This window comes from Corapipo altera, unplaced genomic scaffold, assembly GCF_003945725.1.
Source record: "Corapipo altera isolate COAL_440 unplaced genomic scaffold, ASM394572v1 99, whole genome shotgun sequence".
Lineage (NCBI taxonomy): Eukaryota > Metazoa > Chordata > Aves > Passeriformes > Pipridae > Corapipo > Corapipo altera.
In genome coordinates, this window is record NW_020884988.1 from 839,963 (window position 1) to 858,692 (window position 18,730).

An 18,730-nucleotide genomic window follows, 5' to 3' on the forward strand; every position below is an offset into this window, starting at 1 on the left:
TTGAGATCTTGTTCATTAATTATAGCAACCACTATCCAATTTAATTGTGTATTGCAATGGTACTTAGATTTATGTCATAGAGATAGTTGGGCTGTAAAGATTTTCACAAGTGATTATTTTTTAAATATTCATTAATATGATTTCTGGAATCAATAGAAAGAATTCATGCTGTATCTATTTTAAAGTAGAAGGATCTAGGTTTTGTCCGATTCAGATCACTGAAGTTGATTTTATAATTCTGAAGAAAGGTAATTAGAAGGGAGAAGACAATCTGTATGTAGCTTTGGTGAAGTCCTCTCACCCAGCTTTAGATGTCTACAGTGCAGACATCTGCTTTAATCCCCCTGGGCTCTCCTCACAGACAGTAGAGCAAGATCAGCACTTTCAGTGTGTCAATCCTCTGATTGGTTTTGCACATTGATTTCAGGAGGAAATGAATCATGTTGCAAAGTGCCTTTCCTTGCTATGGGCTACAAAAGTGTTTGGGGCTGAGATTCACTCACTCACACCTTTTTCTTTTATATGAGGTGCCCTACAGTACCTCCCTGGCCACCAGCTGCTGCCCCAGGGCAGGTGTCTCAGAGATCCTGTGTCCTATGGGCATAGCTTGGATGTCCCAGAGTGATCTAAGATGCCACAGAGGCCTCTTTTTAGGTGACTGCATCCCTGACAGATGCCAACTGAGATACAGGTGCTGCCTCTGGATTGGAGTCTATGTAGTGGGCCCATGAGAAAATGGAGCACATTTAGTGCCTGGAAGGTTTAGGCCAAACAAAACCTGGGAACATATTCTCCATGAAAAAGATTCAGAGAAAACTGTGGCAGCAGCTCTTATCTTTTAAACTGTAAAGCTTGACATCAGACCTCAGCAGCTGGAGGTTTTAAGCAAAGAATATCCAATGGATTGATTCCCAGTTCAAGGTCAGGACTTCCATTGCACAATGTGTTTAAAATTTCAAGATAAACAATTCGAGAAAAGTATATTACTAAGGTGGATGAATCCCTGATGTTCACTTCTGCCCATGGAAAAACAAAGAAAAAGGGCAGAGTGAGACTAATTAGCCGGTTTTCTCTTCCTGTCTCCCCATGTGGGGCAATACCACAACAGGAATGTATCTTACTGTTCCATTACTGTCTGCTCTATGGAGTTTTCCTGGTTTCTCTACTGGTGGGGATTCAGTGGCAGAGAGTGTGGCCTCCCTCAATGAACCACCAGAGACAGAGCTCTTTTCTGGTCCTGTTGTGCACTGGTGCCAGCAGCCAGCCATCCAGTTTGGTACAATGTGTGCAATTATCCACAGATTCTTCTGTTACACAGTGGTGGTGTAAGCTGCTTTGTGGGTTGTGGTTCTCCCTCCAACCCCAGGCCTGGCCAGTGCTGGGGGCCACTAGCCTTCTGCTGGCCTTGTGCTGGTGGCAGGAGTCCCCCAGGAGTCTCCTTGGCCACTGCTTTTCTCATCCGCTTACTGGCACACAGAGTGCCGGGCTCTGCCCCAGGGTTGGCACCACCCTTGTGCCTTCTGCAGCCCCAGTGTCAATCTACAGCTCAACTGCAATTTGTGCTTGTCTAAGACACACGTCTATCCCTCTCTGTCTTCTCCAATAGATTTATCTTGATGGGTTGGTTAAGGGTGCTCACTGACACGTGTCTATGCTTTGGTCTGCAGATAGCACCTTTCACCTTCTTGTGTTGGTTCCTCAAGGAGTCTCTCATGAGAAGATGGATATCTCAGTCTCTGCCCATTTTTAGAATAATAATGGTAACATGTCATTCAAATACAGAGTAAATCCACTCATCCAATGTTCCAAAGAAAAAAAAAGAAAGTAGCCAAAGATGAATTAGTTTAAATGACAAGCAATGAAAACACATCTATTTGAATATGTTGTGCTAGGAAAATTTCCAAAATGGAGCATAAACAGCTTTATCAGCACCCAGGTACCCTGCCTGAGGCTTCTCATGTTTAACAGTTGATTAGTACAGCCACCACCAGTTTTCCATCCTCTCATCCTGATGCAATCCCCAGTGATAATCACCAGCTAGCTCAGCTCAAGTCATCCAGAAATGGGACCCAAATGCCATTACTAGTTGCACAGGAACCTGTTGAGAATGGATTACTGCCATGGGAATGATAGCATGAATAAGAAAATGGAAACTTGAGTGCAAAATTGTTTATCTAATATTTATGTGTGGCTGTATCTTATGTTTGGGGTCTTTCAGTTACAGTGAAAAATGACTATAGTAAACTGTGTAGTGTTACAACTCTGGCCTGTAAGATTTCTCAGGAATGAGCTATATGGGGAACTTTAAGTCTCTATGAAGGTTGGTGGGCCCATTGGAAGAAAACAAAAAGGAATGTTCAAAATCTAGGTACAAGATGATTATGGTTTGGAGCCATACACTTCTGTCCTGGCATAGGACTTGGGTAGGTTTAGCGGTGGGGAAGGGAAGACTTTCAGAGCAGTCCTGTTCATCCCAGAAAGTCTGCCTCTAACTGGTACCCCGGCATCATCTCTGGCTAGAAGAAAAAGGATTTTCCCCAAGGGGTGCTCCAGCAGTGGCTGGTGAGCTCCAGGAGAGGCTGTTCTCTTAGGTCTGGCAAGCAGATTTACCTTCGGTTTCTCAACATGAGTCTGCCCTTTGTCTGACTGAAATTTTTTCTAACCATGAATTCTGACTGCTTTGTAGTTTAATTCATTGTTCAGTACTGCTGTTTTGGGAAATTTATGAACTCTTTGATGCTCTCTTCTCCTTACAGAAAGGATTTAGGAGTGGCATAACGGTGTGTGTGTGCTTGGCACAACGGCCAGTCAATAGGATGTTTCTCGCTAGCTACATGATTTGTGCTGTGTTTCATCTTCCATCTCCCATACCATAATTAATTCAGTGTCTCTGTCCCTCTTGTCCATTATACTACCTTCACCAGCAGTGTGGAAGTGAGCACACTGTACACAAGGATCTGCTGTGTTCCAGCTACTTTCCTCACCTAGGCTGGGGTGCAGGGCACTGGGGAGGCAGAAGCTGAGGAAAAGGGGGTGGTTGAGCACAGCGTGGGAGGCTGGGGATGCCTCAGTTCTGGGTGAGGTGGAAAAGAACAGTCGGATCTGCACATGCAACTGCAACTTGGCACCAGTGGCTGGAGTGTTGTGGCTGTGGTGAGGGCAGTGTGTCTGCCAGCGGGACCTCAAGTGAGAGTCCACATGGAGGAGTGTGATGATGCTGGAGTGTTACTGCAGGAATAGTGGATTACTTTGGGAAGGATTGTCTTTGAGATATAGTATGGAGACTAGGGCAGCAGCTCAGAGTGAATGAGGGAAGTTTTTAGGCAAGTTTTGGGTAGTTTGTAGGCACCTGTGAGCTGCAGCATGGGGGCAAAGTTGGCTTTGCTGTGGAAAGCTCATCAGAAGTCCGCTTCTGCAAGTGACCTCGAGACTCCAAGTCCAGCTGGTGGCTTTCAGCCAGGGGCAGCCTGGACCGAACATCCTGAGTGGGAGAGGGGCCTCTGCAGCTGCAGGTAAGGGGCTGAGCCGGCACTGTGGTGAGGCAGGAAACTTGTTTGAGAGTGGCTGTATGGAATGGGAGCTCAGGGCTGATGGCTGGGCAGGGCTCACATGCTGGTGATGGGGCCAAGGGTAACACCAGGGCTGAAGGGACAGTGCCAGCGATGGACATGCAGCGCTGAGGTAGCACAGAGTGAGGACAGCACTGCCATCGTGGTGTGAGGGGCAGCTCTGACAGGAAACACTGAGATATCTCGTGCTGGGAAGGGAAGAGGAGGTTCAAAGGGAAACACTGAGGTGTCTCAGGGAGGGGACAGTGGGGTAGGAACCTTGAAGTACATCCACTGTACCAACAGGGCATTTTGAGCAGAAAATGCTGACATAATGACTCCTGATGAAGTGGGGAGAGTGGCCTTCCAACACATCTGCAGGTGTAGGTTAATTATTCTGGGGAACAGGGACACCGAGGTTGTTAATCCTGTCCTAAACATTTCTCTTTCCCACAGCATCTGATCGAACATGGAAGGACACAGACAGGGAAGGACATGAACAGGAAAATCCTACCACAACACAGGTACCACTTGTTACTCCCGATGTCAGAGATCTGAAAAATGGTTCCTACCTTGTCCTTAAGCAGCTTCTGTTTTTACAGTTCTCCCAGGGAGAATACACGTTCCCCAACAAAGTGCCATATTAAATGATAGGGAGTGCACTTTGCAACTTCCAAGCCCATCTCTGCATTAGCTCTGGTCTACAATATCACACCACACATGGGGTTTTAATTTTGCACCGATGACCACAGTGTTTGGCTTTGGTGAGGACAGTATAGTAGCTCTGCCCTGTACATGGTGTTTGCTGGGGTTGGAGAGAATCACCGTTTCCCTGGACAGCACAGAAGAACCCCTGGAACAGGGCACATCTCAGTGCATTGGTTCCTATTAATTTTGGTCTAACTTGCAACTGTGTATATCTAGGATGGCAATTGTAGCGTGGAAGGAGGGTCCTCAGCTATAACTAAGTTACTGTTCATCAGCTAATGTGTTTTCAGGAATACTTTGTTGGTTTTCTTTTCATACCTGCTAATGTGATATAGTGAAGGCTATTTGGTACTGTGCATGCAAAGCTAAATTAAGTCTGGCAGGCAGCCCAGGAAGCCCTGCCACGTGTCCCAGCTGCTCACGGCACTCACCGTGTCCTCCGCTTCCCCAAATTTGCTGCTGCACATTTTTCTCCAGCCGCTTGCAAACAACAGAGATCTTGTGGCCAAGAGCTTCCTCGTGATTTGGCATAGAGTAAACAGATGAAGTTCATGAAGAGGGTTTCTTGTAGAGATGGATTGAGTTTGCAATTCAATTTTCTTCCCTCTGCTAATTTCAAAGAGGAAGGTGCTGGACTCCTCCCTCCACAGGTGAAATCAGAAAATTGGCGGAGACAGTACAGAGGCTGACTTTCAGGAAAAGGGGGGAAAATTATTTTATTTTCTTCTAATTCTGAGCACCATTACCCCTCACCTCTGAACCAAGAAAGACTTTACGTGGTGTCATAATTTAGCAAATTACTTCCTCAAAGGAAGGTCAAACATTTTACCATTCGATCAATAGGAAGCGACTTACAAATCATGTGTATTGATCATTGTAATCATTCAGAGGAATGTAGGGCAGACACTAAAATCACATGCACTTAGTCTTAATTGCCCACATTAAAGCAATTATGCCCCAAAACTGTCATTGTCTAATGCTGTGCACACTACCCGGCATGGTAACTTTTAGCCATACATATTTAATAATAAATCAGCCTCTTAGGTCTATTGCACTAAAGACTTACAATATTGCTGTAATTATGCAAATATAACTATGTCTTTTTTCATCAGCGTGTAAGATCATGTTGCTTTGGGGAGCCAAGTGGGGGAAAATAAGCCCCTATATTAATGCAGCTCGTATTTAATACATATATTTTACAGCTGTGCTATGTGTTCATGACACAAGTACTTAAAGTGACCTGAAATTGCTAATGAACAGAGAGCCTTTGTAAAAGCAGCCACAGGTCAAGGACTTGTAGATAAAACTTGTTGAGAGGTACATTGATGGTGGGCTTGTGTCAGGAGAGTGCTATTTGTTCAAGGATGTTTATAAACATTATTTTCCAGAGGATCATTTCAGTGCCTCAGACAAATACCAGTGGGTAGAACTGAAATAAATGCTTTCTGATCTTGTAAACATAAATTAGGTGCCTTTTTCCTTTTATCAAGGAAGCTAGTGTGTAGACTCAGGAAAGTTTTGTTTTGATCAACTGAAAAAATGGCCAGAAGGATATTCCTTTTACCATTCCAGAAATCATTTCTAAACAGATCTGGAAAATGGTATACATTGTATTTTGCAAACAAGAATGTTTTAAATCACAATTATTATCTAATATGGAACAATCAAATTTGCCCTTCTCAGACAACATGAGCTAAAGTCCCTTGAAGTTAAAGGAGAGCTTTTCTCCTGCCTTCCTGGGCTGAGATCTAGGCCTGCCTCAGTCAATTCCCAAGCAGATCTCCAAAAACAGACATCATTTAACACAGCCCGGAACAGGACAGAAAAAAAAGTGCAGAAGAGACTGCATTGTAACACAAGACAGCAAAAAGAAGGAGTTTCACACTACTTCACCTAGAGCCTGCTTTTAATTCTTGACTCCCCTCTGAAGGAGAGCAGAGCACCGTGCCCTGGCTTTGCATGCAGAGGCACAAAGGGAAGGTGCAGAAAGGGAAGACAGGCTGCTGGGGTTGCCAGGCACCTCCACGTTATCCTTTCCTGCTCCTCTGAGCTTTACTGGAGCCTGAAATATCACATCATCCAGCAGGTGTTGATCTCTACATCAGTAGTTCTGCAAAATGTTCTTGCACCTTCTCAGTCTTCAGCACGGTGGGCTGCCGACACACAGGCCTGAGGGTACTTCTGTGAAGCCCCAGAAGGTAATGAGAGATGCTGCCTTTTTGGCAGCAGGCTCCAGCTAAGGCATGTGTGTCTTCACTGGGAGATGTGCAAGTTGCAGACCCCTCAACGAACTTCAGAGCTGCAGGAACAGGGAACAGCATGTGGAAGCTGAGAGCTAAATTGATTCAATCCTGAGAAGATCTCTGACTCCAAATCTCAGGCAAACTTATTTTAACAAGTTTTTGAGAATGTCAGTAATGTTTTTGATCTTCTGAGGGTCTTAACCTGTTCAAAGTGGCAATATGTAGAGCATAAGATACGTTGTAGGTCGCATGTGTATTCAGGTGGGAACTTAATCACAAGTAATTTAATGTGGGCTTTTAAAAGGGGCAAAATATGTAATTTCTCTCAGAAGCCCTTAGCCCCAAAATAGTGATTCAAGCATTAAACACTGAGCAGAGGAAAAAACCCGTTGCTTCAGTGGAGGAAAAAGCACATAAAATTTATAGGCTCAAAATGGTTGCACCAAATCTGATCAGAGTACTGACTAGGTTACAGACTGGCTTTGGATACGGCCAGTTCAGAGGCATATTCCCTGTTTCTTCCTGCATGGCCAGGTGGTGAGGTGCTGCAGTGTGCCTGATTGCTCGGGAATCCCAGCACTTCCCGCAGTCGTTCCTTCTTTCAAGTAGCAATGAAGTTGTTTGGCTGGATCCTTTATGAAAGTTAAAATTGGTTTGTCGTTTTCTTTTCGCTTCTCACACCTTATCTAGTTTCTACATTCTTCCCACTTCAGTAGTCAAAGTGATTGAAAGCCGAAAACTGAGCAGATCTGTCCCTGCAGCAACTTTCCTCGCATTTCTCATTTACCGTTTATCAAACGGGCTCTTTGTCTTTGCAGTCCCCTGATGTTGCCTCTGTTACACGGCGATATTCTTCAGGTCATGGGGGTTAAAAGGGGGCTAAAAAGGAGATCATATTGGACTTGCTTTACACAGACATGTAGCATTAGATCCAACGCCCAATAGAGGAAAGATATACTACTCGTATTTGATGAGCAGCAGGCCAATAAATTCATTAATCATCATTTTATGCCTCATCAAACACTTCCCAAGTTCCTCCATGGGAGTTATACAAATTAGCCACTGAAAAGGCAGTAATTTTAGTTTAGCTAGGTAAGTGCTTTTTGATTGCCTTCCTGAACAATGCTTCCCTTGACAAGCTAATAAATCAGCCCTTTCTGAATCAGAAGTGCAGCAAGTGCGAACAATAACTCCACATAGTTTCTCCACTGATTTCAGCTGGAAGGCCTAAGAGGATGATCTGGGATCAAAGTCTCTTACTTTATTGCAGAGCAAAAGCTTTCTTTATGAAGAAGAGCTACAGAGAAATGAGGGAAGGGGGATTTTTTTAATCAATTAATGAGAGAAAAAGTCTTGAAACAAAAAGGAGGCCTAAGTCTCCAATTGCAGGGATGTTGGGAGGCCGGCAGGGCAGCTCGGGCAGGAGCGGACCCTGCCGCAGGTGAGGCTGGAGGCGTAAATCGAGGGGCTGCTCCTGTGGAGAGTTGCAGATTACCAGGTCGAGTCAGAATAGAGACTGTATTTAATCTGCGACCAATTGATTACTTGAGTGTTTCAGGTATTTGTAGCATAGGTTTAGATTTGTTGGGTGGCTTTACAGTGGGAAACCTTGAGGCTGTGCTGTCTTATCTTTTTTTCAAATTGCAGCCTTTGACAGTATCATTTTTTTTTTACCTTGGCCGTAAATCATTTCACTAATCAGCTGTCACCAGCCAACATGCATACATTGGCATTCAGCCGGAGAATTTGTTTTGGAAGGCCTTTAGCAACAAAAACTATGTTTGTATCAATAACCGTCTGTTAATGTCTCATGCATACGGATGTAGAACACGGGGAGGAACAAGGGGAGACGGCAGTAACGGAGAGCAATTTGGTGGAGGGAAGAAGGGAAGAGCATTAATTGCCGCGTACGGCGCAGGCTCCCCCCTACAGCCGCGGCTCGGGTGAGGAGGTACGTGCGGTACCTGCGGCCCCACCGAGCCGGGAGCCTGGCCGGGGCCGGGGTACGGAGCCCCCCCGCCGCTCCTCCGCGGCGGTGTCCGATGCTTCCCTCTCCCCGAGTCTAGACCCGAGGTATTTTAAGTACAGTGTGTCTCTTCTCCTCTTCATTAACTTTCCCTCCACACATCACTGCATGCCTCTGAAAATAACTTGGCAAACTGGGAGCCGTTTATCTCTTTTATCTTGGGACCTGATCCAATTAAATAAGTGCACATTTACATTTGCATCCATCAGCCATGAGCGCGGAGAGGTCTGTGGTTTGCTTTAAGCAAATAAGAGCCAATTTCGGGGGAAAAGAGCTATCTGGACGAAGCCACTCCCGTCCCGTCCCGGACGCGGGGGCGAGCCGAGCCGGGCCGGGCCTGGCCGGGGCAGAATGCGGCCCCTGGGTAGGATGTGGCCCCACCAGCCCCTTGCCGGCCTGGCCGTGCAGCACCGCCACGACAGAAAGAGGTGCTTATTGCTCAAGTGCCTGCATCAACCCGAGCCGGGCTCCCGGCACGCCGCGAGTTCGCACATGCTCTAATTATAACAGATGAGTAACGCCGTGAGGAGGATATTTTCTGGTAGTTGGAGGTGAAGAGATCCCGGGTGAGGAGGCTGGAAGCGCCTGGCGGGGTTGCACCCCGAGGAGTCGCTGAGCAGCACCCCCTCCCTTCTCCCGCCGTGTTCGGCCCCGCGGGGCTGAACCGGCGGAGATTTCCCTGCCCGCAAACGTGCGGGAGAGGTGAAAGGGATTCGGGCAGCCCCGCCCGGCGCGGGTGCCCCTCACCTGTAAACCGGCCGTGAAAATAATGCGGGGCGCTCCCGTTGGGTAACGGGTACTCAGTGAACGCAGCCGGCCCCCAAAAGAGGGAGGGGGTGGCGGGGAGCGGGATGGAGGTGACCCGTTGGGCCCTGGAGCTGCACCTCCTGCCCGGCTCTCCGCGGGTTTGCGACCCCCGCTGTCTCCTGGCCCTTGCGGGGTCCTCCCGGGGGACTCTGCCGCTGCGCAGAGAAACGCTTCTACCCGAGGGGGAGAAGTAGGAGCACCCATGTTGGGGTAACCCTGTCCCTCACTCCAGCGTTAGGCTCTCCCGTGGTGGTATCGCCGAGGGTGCAGCGGAAGGAGCCGAGGGGCACTTAGGCGCCGGGGCTCCGGCCGCAGCCTGGGAGCGGGGGCAGGGCTGGGAGCGGCGCTTTGAGGCTGCCGGCGGGGAAGGAGGCGCCTGCGGAGCGCTCTCGGACAAGAAATGGCAAAGCCCGCGAAGAAGCCGCTCCAGTGGCCGCCCCGTCGGGCAGGGCCTGCACTTCGGCCAGGCGCGGCCCGTCCCATCCTTCTCCAGCCCCAGGAGAGTTCTTTCCCCGGCAGAGAAAGGTCCCCGGGCTGAGTTGGGTCGCGCCGCCGGGCGGCCGCTTCCGCGCCCGCGGAGGGGCGGTGGAGGAATGCGGGGACAATGCGCCATCTGTCACCGCCGGGCCGCGCCGCGGCCGGGAGCGCCGCCGAGGGCGCTGATTTATGCTGAATGCGCCTTAGAAGATCTCGATGTAGACTTTGTCTTTCTCTGTCAGAGCCAAGTAAAAAGAAACAGCTGGCCTGAATTTTTAGCACCCATAATTAATTAAGAGCTTCATTCCTGGGATTTGATGATTCAATAAAGCAAGACCCTTATTCCCCTATGTGATTCCAGTGAATATCTACTCCACTCCAATCCTTTTGGGTCCCAAGATAGGGCAGATTAACACTCTTTTTCTGTGGGAGAGAAGGGAAAAAAATGCCTCAAGATTGCATCTGAGGCGCACACAAAAGGTAAATTCAAAACTGCCACTTGTTCTCTGCAAAGGCTCCTTATTCTCCGCTATTGATGTATTTGTGCCAGGTTTTAAAGAAACCAGAGGGGGGGATGAGGAATTAACATATTGCTCATTTGGAAAAACAGGCGGTTCTGGTTTTGGTAACACTTGTTCCCTTGCCAGCCACAGATGTCCTTACTAATAATCGTGGCAGGTCACAGAAAGAGGGGAGCGGAGAGGAGGGGGGGGCGGGCTCCCCGGCGCTCCCGTGCCGCTCCGAGCCTGCCCCAAGCGGGGCTGCTGCTGCTGGGGCGGGGGGGATACCGCGGAGCCGGGCACACCGCACAGGACCTCACGGCCGGCACCGGGCCGGGCCCTGGGGACGAGGAGGGTTTTTTTGTTTGGGGGTTTTTTTTGGTTGTTGTTTGTTTTTTTTTCCTTTTTTTTTGTTTTTTTTTTTTTTTTTAAACTCGTCTCCGTTTTGGGTTGAAGTTCCCGGACTTTTCCCTGCAGCAAACCCCTGTGGTATTTTTTATTCGCCTTCTTTAAACTTGCTGACCGTCTGATGTTCTCTTGGCGGAGGGGCTTTCACGTAGTTTCTAGGCACGACAAGGGAAGATGCTGTTCAGACCCTCTTGCCGGGCGGGGGGGGTTGGGGGTGTGGGGGGAAGTCTAATAAGCCAATTAGACGCGATCGCGCCGTCCCGGCCGCCGCGGAGGCTCCGCGCCGCGCGGGAGCCCCGTAGGTTAATCGTGACAATTGGAAAAGCAACACTCGCGGGGAGAGCAGCGGGGGGGATGTAAACACGGGCCGGGGTGTTGAGGGTCTAAATTAGGATTTGTTTTGTTTTTAAGCGTGAAAGAGGAAGCAGCAGGGCTGCGCCAGGCTCCTCGCCTCTCTCGCCCTCCCTCCCCGCGATTGAGAACGGGGGCAAGAGGTACAGGGGGGTCCCGCCGCCCCCGCCGGAGCTCGGGAGCCGTGCCGGCTGCAGACCGCACCCCCAGTTCCGTTTGTTTTCCTTCAGGACAGAGAGAATTTTGCCTTGGATGGGATGGATAGGACCGACGGCTGCAGCCCCGGGCTCCTGGCCCGCCTGGGGTCTTGTCATCCCGGGCGCGCTGAGGTGGCGGTGGGCACTTGCCCGGGTTTCTGCGGGGAAGTCTCTTCCCTCCCCGGAGACAGGGCACTTGGCTCGGGGAGCCGCCCCAGCTCCCCGAGGCGAGCTGCGCTCCCTGCCCAGGGGCTCTCGCTTTCCACCAGGAGCCCCCACGTGTCCCCTCCAGGGTCCCGGATCTTCTGTCGTGTCGACCTGGACACTGAACTGTTCCTGCGGCCCCACACGTGGACCCTGCCGGGCCAGCTGGCCCAACACACTTCTCGGCCGCGCTGGAGGGTCTCGGGGATGATGTTGGACTGTCCCTGCGGGAGAGGGCATCCCCCGTGCCGCACCCCGCTGCCACTTGCGCCGCTCGACCCGCGACGTCGGGGCGGGCGGCGTCAGGGGTCACGGCCCCTGCGCCCCATCAAGGGCCGCGCCGTGGGGTCCGGGGCGGAAAGAGGAGGGAGTGGGCACAGAAAGGGGCGAGAGGTCTTTCCCGGGCGCGGAGCGGCGCCCCGCCGAGGCAGGGCCGTTCCCACCTGTGCCCGTGGGCAAGCACCTGCTGCCAGCCGCGCTGATGGAAGCCCGGCCTGCAGGGCCCCGCCGCCAGCGCCGCTCTTCCCCCTCGACTGCCCCCAAAGCTCTCAGCAGCGGCAGCGAAGCCCTCCCGCCGCCAAACCGCGGGGCGGCCCGCGGCCCTGCCCGCGCCCCGGGAGGGCTCCGCTCCAAGCGTGAGCGTCGCTCCCGAGGCTGCTCCCGACTAACTTACGGCAGCTTAACCGGCAGCAGGCGTTATTTTTATTTTAAGGTATCCTCACTTCTTTTTTTTTTTTTTTTGACAACAAATTAACATGCCGGAGGCAAAAAAAGGCGGACGCTGCCCCTTCCCCCCCCTACTCCGCTACGGAAAAGAAACTGGGAAATTCGTGCTTATGTTAAAGAATGGCCGTACAGTATATTTCCTGTGGCAGGGGAAAAGGGTGAAGAATAAAATTGTTGTATGAAATGGATGGGGCTACAATAATAGTTATGGTTTAAAATAAGCGACAGGCTGCAACCTAAAGGAAACGGTTAATTCCCTTAGGAATTTATACATCAAACGAAAACCGTATTGAGATCGCTAATAGACCTATTCAGAATAGCCCCGATTATAAGGAATAGGGCTTTTGAACGAGCGAAGCTCCTAAGCTGCTTTGCAAAATAGCTTTTTCAGAGATCGGAAGATCAGCTGGAGAAAGGTAGAGCGACAATTAAAAAAAAAAATCCATAGCTAGATGAATAATTAAAACCTATTTATTTTGAGGTAGTCGTTTCTCTGCGGGACCTGTTGTCTCGAGAGCGCGGTCCGGACGGGCTTTGTCGCTCCCTATAGCAAAGGGCTCTTGGGAGTTTCCCCCGAGTTCAGCCGGAGGCGATCTCCGCCGGGGGGACGGTGCCAGGAGAGCCCGGGCGGGAGGCGGCCTGCAGCGCTTTGCCTCCAGCCCCGCACATCGGGGCTGCTTCTGCCTGGTCCAACTCTACCCTACCCCTCACTGCGAGAACTTTATCCCGTTTTAAACAGGGCAGGTGAGTACAGTAAAGCGCACTGCTGAGCGAAAAATACGCCTTCCTGCAGGTCTCCCCGACAGGAAATGAAATATCCAACCGAGGAATTCGAATGTTTTTAAAAAATTCATTTCTAATTATAAAAGGACAAAATAAGCTAATATTATCCCTGGAATATTTGATTCAGCTTGAAAGAATTTTGATTTTAAAACAGATTCTCTACAAAACAGTCGTATAACCCAGCGAACATGGACTGCATCTTTAAAATCCAAAATACAAACTACTATTTAAAATCCCGTAAAACGTAAATATGCATGAATAAACCTGTTACAGCTAATAAATGACTCTGACAAAGTTGAAGAGATTACAAAATAATTATCTGGCTCGTAAAGGAAAAAAAACCAAGCAAACGGAGGGGTGTCTCAGCCCCAGCCCCAGCGGTCTCAGTCATACTCCCATCACATCAGCAGTGGCAATGTCACTGTACAGCTGACACCCACAAAATCCACAACGAACAGGGAGAAACCCGTCCCCGGAGCTGAGTGCTGGAACAGTCCTCGCCATTATTTGTTCGGAGGGGACCTGGTCTGCTCGGACAGCCGTACCGACGGGGACTGACTTTTGGTTCGAGGTTCCGCGCCCAATGCCGCTGGGGAGCCCTTAATCCACTCAGGGACCCACTTTCCCCTACCTTGGGCTTTGGAGTGGCTCGGGGAGCTCTCTTTCCCCCGCACCCAAGGGACGTCTGGTGACTGGGACTGCCCCGGCGGCGCGGCCCCTGCCCCACCACTCGCTAGGGCGCAGCGCGGAGCGGAGCGCGGCGGCCCCGCGGGGCTCCCGCACGGCCGAGCGGGCGGCGGGAGCCAAACCCGGGCCGAGTGTGACACCTACCTGCCAGCGCAGGGAGCACCGCGCCCGCGGCCGGCCCTGCGCGGGACTGCGCGCCCGCGGGCGGTCCCTGGACCGCCCCGTCCCGCGGGCCGGGGGCAGCGGGGCAGCCCGGGGGAGGGGAGCGGGGGAAGGGAAGGGGCCGGGGCGGCCCCCGCCGCACCGAGAGCATTTGCCCGTGCAGTCGCCGGCCTCGGCCGCCGCCGCCGCACCGCTGCAGCAGCGACGCGGGCTAAATCTGGCAGAAAATCGAACTCATTAGCAAAGTTCACCAGCTGATTGCTTTGCATAAAACACGACACTGATTGGAAGTAATTAGGTTAAAAGATGGGACTGCGCTTCGATTTGGTGTTTCTAACAAGTGCTTTTGTGCGTGGCCTGATTTAAGCCTTCACCTCCGGGAACAGCGTCCCTCCCGCGCCCGGCCCCGGCCCGCTGCCGCCTCTCCCGGCCCCGCGGGCGGCTCTCGTCTGCGGAGCCCCCCGACCTTTTAGAAATTGCCTGTCACTTCGAAAAACACTTCAGGTACTACTGTGAGGTCCTAAATGGAGCCCCGCGTCTCTTTTAACGCATGTTTGGTTTTTTTTTTCTCAGCTATGCACGTATATGCCCGTTGCAAAAAGAGAGTGGTTTTGATTCTGTTAAAAATCTCTTTTAATTAAATATTTGCATTTTACAAAGGCGGCTGCAGTTTTTTGTATCTAATACGTATAACCTATTTCCTTTTTTTTTTTTTGTTCTGGTTTTGCATTATGGTTTAACTCACACCCAAGGAAAAAAAACAATAGGCATAAAAAAATTAAATTAAACTTGTATATATATATTTTAAAACTATGAAACAATTCGGAAAAAGACACAGAAATGTATATATTTATATTACGAAAACAACATTAATGCCTGTACAGGTGTCTTGATTTCATAATTTACTTCAAAGATACTGTATTATCAATTTAAATACAAAAAAGCTACATTAAATATACAGAATAAGATTTAATACAAATCTTTCTTCTTTGTGTGTGTGAGAGAGAGCGTGCCACTCCTTTGCTTTTCACTTGCTTAAGACATTTCTGGGCGGTTTCCACCCAGCCATTTCCAATAGACTCTATAAACTTTTGAAGAGGGTGCTGGGAGAGAAGGGGGAGCTGGTCTTTTTCTGTTTGTTTTGTTTTGTTTTTCTTTTGGTAGTGGAAAAATAACTGCCAGAGCAATTTATTATTTCTTTCAAATAAATTAAAAAAAAAAAAAAAAAAAAAGAACAAAACCACAGTCCCAGGAGGGGTTAGGGAGGAGAAGCCGATATTAAATGTTGGACATACCTTTCTTCAGTTCGTAAGGTGAGTCTTTGCAAAGGTCTACTTGGGACTGGCTCCTGATCATTTTAGTGTCTTTAGCCAGGCTCTCGGCTCTGCTGAGGACAGTCTGGTTTAATCCATTGAAGTGGGCGCCGGGGGCGGCGGCGGCGGGGCCGCCGGCGGGGTGCCCGTGCAGGGCCCCGAAGGAGCCGTAGTTCGTGTAGCCGGGATAGAAGGGCGCCGTGTAGTAGAGCGGCCGGGGCAGGACCGCCCCGTTGGGGAAGGGGCACTGCGCGGCCGGCGAGCGCGGCCGCGGCGGCGAACGCGACGGGCCACCGCCGCCCAGCACGGCTGTGCCCGGGGGCGCCGCCTCGCCACTGGCCTCCTTCGCCTTGTCCGCCGAGGTGGCGATCTCGGCCAGCGACCAGAGCTTGGGCTTGGCGAGGGCCGCCTGCTGCGGCGAGTGGATGACGGAGGCGCCGGTGGCGGCGGGCAGCAGCGGGTGCAGGTCGGCGGCGTGCGGCGGCCCGGCCGCGGCGGAGGGCGGGCGGTACGGCGGGGGCTCCTCGCGGCCCGCCGGGCACGGTCCCAGCGGTGAAGCGCCGGGCGCCTTGGGGGGGACGGGCGGCCCGTCGAGCCGCTCCTCCGCCGTCTCTTTGCAATCCGAGTCGCTGAGGCCGCTCTCGGTCTCCCGGGGGCCGGGGGACTCCTGGAGGCGCTCGCAGCCCGGCGCTGCCTTGGGATCCGTCGCTCCTGGGGGTGGAAAGGAGAGGGGTGGGGGGCAGCTCTCGGGCTCGCCCTGCGCCCCCCAAACCCGCCCACCCACTTCGCCGCCCACCCCTCGGTCCCCGCCGTCACCAGGCCCGCACCGCTGCCCGCCGGCTCCCCCCGCCACGGCTGCCCGCTCGAGGGGACAGGCAGCCCCGCCACCGCCGCCCCGCAGCGGACCGGGGGCAGCCCGGAGGGCGGGGGCGCGGTGACCCGGCCGAGCCCGCCGTTCTACCTGTGTCTGGCGTCCCGGGGTCCCCCTTCTCCTCCAGTTTCTGGGGCTCGTCCTCGTCATTTTTCTCCAGGTCTATGTTCTCCTCTTCCTCCTCGTCCTCGCTGCGGTTTCGCGGGGTCCAGGTCATTTTGTTCTCCTTCTTGAGCCGCCGCCGCGCGTTGGCGAACCAGGTGGAGACCTGGGTGAGGGTCATTTTGGTGATGATGGCCAGCATGATCTTCTCGCCCTTGGTGGGGTAGGGGTTTTTCCGGTGCTCGTTGAGCCAGGCCTTGAGGGTGGCCGTGGCGTCCCGCGTCGCGTTCTTACGGTATGCGGGGTCCCCGTAGGGGTAGGAGCCGAGCGGCGCCGCGTACGGGTGGTACCCCAGGGAACCGGCCATGCCCGGCGTGTGGTCGTAGGGCGAGCCCTGGGGAGAGAGGGGAGAGCGGCCCAGCGAGGCGAGGTCAGGCTGCCGCGGGGCGGCAATGACACGGCAAGGGCAGCGCCAGGGCCTGCCTGCGGCCCCTGCCCGCGCCCTGCAGCCTCTCCCCCGGCGCCGGGCCCTCCCTGGCTTCTCCCCCGGCTCTTTCCCGGGAGGACGGGAGGAACGGCCTGGGAACTCCTGGGGGGCCGGGAGCCTCCGGCCCCAGGAGGCCACCGGCTGCCTGCAGCAATCCAGCACCTCTTCCCCAAATGCAGGAGCGGAAAAGCAAGTGGGCATCGCGGCGTGGGGGCGGACAGCGGCAGGGGGACCGGAGCCTTAGCCCCGCGCTGCGATCGCGGTAGGCAACCTGCCGGGCCCAGGAGGCCGGGCGAACTGGGCCGCTCCTCTGCCTGCCCTGGGGCAGGAGGAGGAAAAAATAAAGGGAAGAAGAGAAAAGAGAAGAAAAGAAGATAAAAGATAAACAAAAAACGGGCTAAGAGGAGGGAAAAGAGAAAGCTCAGAGAAAAGAATGAGAAAAAAAAAGAACACAGAAAAAAAGAAAGAAGGAACTGTGAAACTCTGCCCAGACCCTAAACAGAGGGCAGAAGCTGAGCAAAACTCGCCGGGTTTTTGGGGGTGCTGCGGGGCGCTGGCGGCGGCCGCAGCTCTGCGGCGGGGATGTCCTGCACACGGGCCGGCGCCGCGGTGCCCCGCGGGCGCGCACGGCGGCGCAGTGCCCTGCCATCCCCTTCACTTCCCGCACAGCCCCGCGGAGCAGCTCGCGGCCATGGGATTAGAGCTCTGCAATATTTAAGCAGCCTAATTATCGCCGTGCAGGGGAAAGTTGCCTGGGTTTATCGCCTGGATTTCTCCCATCGCCGACCGGTGCTGGGTTTATTCCCTTTTCAATCACAATAAGCTAATTGTTGAAGAATTACGACTGCTGTTTTATATACATATATTTTTTAAAAATTATTTTTTTTTATAGGGAATGAAACCGGTCCCTGCCTGCCCCGGTCCCACTCTCCCGGGTCGTGCTGGTGGCTCCCCCCGCGCCCGGCCCTGTCCGCCGCTGCCGCCAGCAACAGTGTGCGGCAGCGCACGGCGGCGATGCGGGAAAGTTGGGCGGCGATGCGGGGAGCCGCGCTCCCTTTTGTCCCCGAGATCTCAAAAATAAAATGGGAACAAAAAGCAGGCCCGGGAGGGGGGGCAGGCGCCCGCGGGATGCCGTCGTGCCCGGCGCGGTGCCGCCTGCCCGCGGCTGCTCTTACCACGTAGGAAGTGAAGGCGGCGGCGGCGGCGGCGGCCGGGTCGGTGCCGTACTGGAGATGGGAGTTGTAACCCGGGGAAGGGGCGGTAAAGGCGGTAGATCCGGCATAAGGGGAAAAAGCGGAGCCCGAAGAAGATCTCCCAAGTTCATCGGTCCTGGGTCCGGAGATCACGCTGGTGCTGTACGCCGGGCAGGAGTAGAGAGCCAAGGACGCTGACGGCTGGTACAAGTAACCCTGAGGATACGACATGGCCAGGCGCACACATATACCCGGGAGCCCAAGGCGCCGGGAAGGAGCGGCCGCGCTGCCGGGCTGGGGCGGCTGCGGCCGGGGCTTCGCGGGCGCCTCTCCGCCCTCGCCAGCTGGGCAGCGGCGGCACCTTGCTCTGCGCCGGGGCTGCTGCTCCGATTTCGCCTGCAGCCGGGCACCGCTTCCTCCTTTTTCTCCCCCCCTTGCTTTCCCCTCTTTTTCCCCCCCCCCACTCTCTCCTATCTCTCTCTCTCTCCCCCTTGCACTGGGGGGCTTTTTTTTTTCTCCTTCCTCCTCGCTCTCGCTTTCCGAAGGGTCCTGCCAAGATGCTAAGTTGGAAATTGCAGCTCCTGACGCCTTCTGCGCGGCCCGGCGAGGCTCCTCCTTCGCGGGGTGTTGTCAGTGGAAGGACTGGCAGGACCCCGCTGGGCTGCCGCGGCCGGGCCCAACCAGCGGGAGGGCTCCGCGCTTCCCTGGCCCTCCCCAGCGCTCAGAGGCTCAAGTGCGCCGGCTCCTGGATTGCAGTCACCTCCGAGCCATTTAAAATCAGCTCCAACTTTCTGCATGTGCTAAATACCGTGCGGAGCCGCGCTGCGCCGGAATGCAAGCCAATCAGTATATGAAAAAAAAAATAGATCTTTAATAAGATTTATTAGCCGCGCGGCTCCTCCAGTGCACAGCCACCCCTCCTCGTGCTCTCTGCCCC

General features: G+C 53.1%; 1 protein-coding gene across 2 annotated transcripts; it reads right to left on the bottom strand.

Moving 5' to 3' along the window:
* Positions 1-14,442: 14,442 nt before the first annotated feature.
* Positions 14,443-18,121, bottom strand: IRX5 (iroquois homeobox 5). 2 transcript variants are annotated; one of them, XM_027666249.1, is made up of 3 exons: positions 17,776-18,121; positions 16,102-16,507; positions 14,443-15,851 (listed from the first exon to the last, which is right to left on the bottom strand). In XM_027666249.1, the coding sequence occupies exons 1-3, from the start codon at positions 18,022-18,024 to the stop codon at positions 15,106-15,108; spliced, it is 1,401 nt and encodes a 466-aa protein (XP_027522050.1). In that variant the 5' UTR covers positions 18,025-18,121; the 3' UTR covers positions 14,443-15,105. The 2 variants fall into 2 exon arrangements, with proteins under 2 accessions (XP_027522050.1, XP_027522049.1); XM_027666248.1 differs by having other exon boundaries at positions 14,443-15,848; positions 17,776-18,106.
* Between the last annotated feature and the right edge of the window lie 609 nt (positions 18,122-18,730).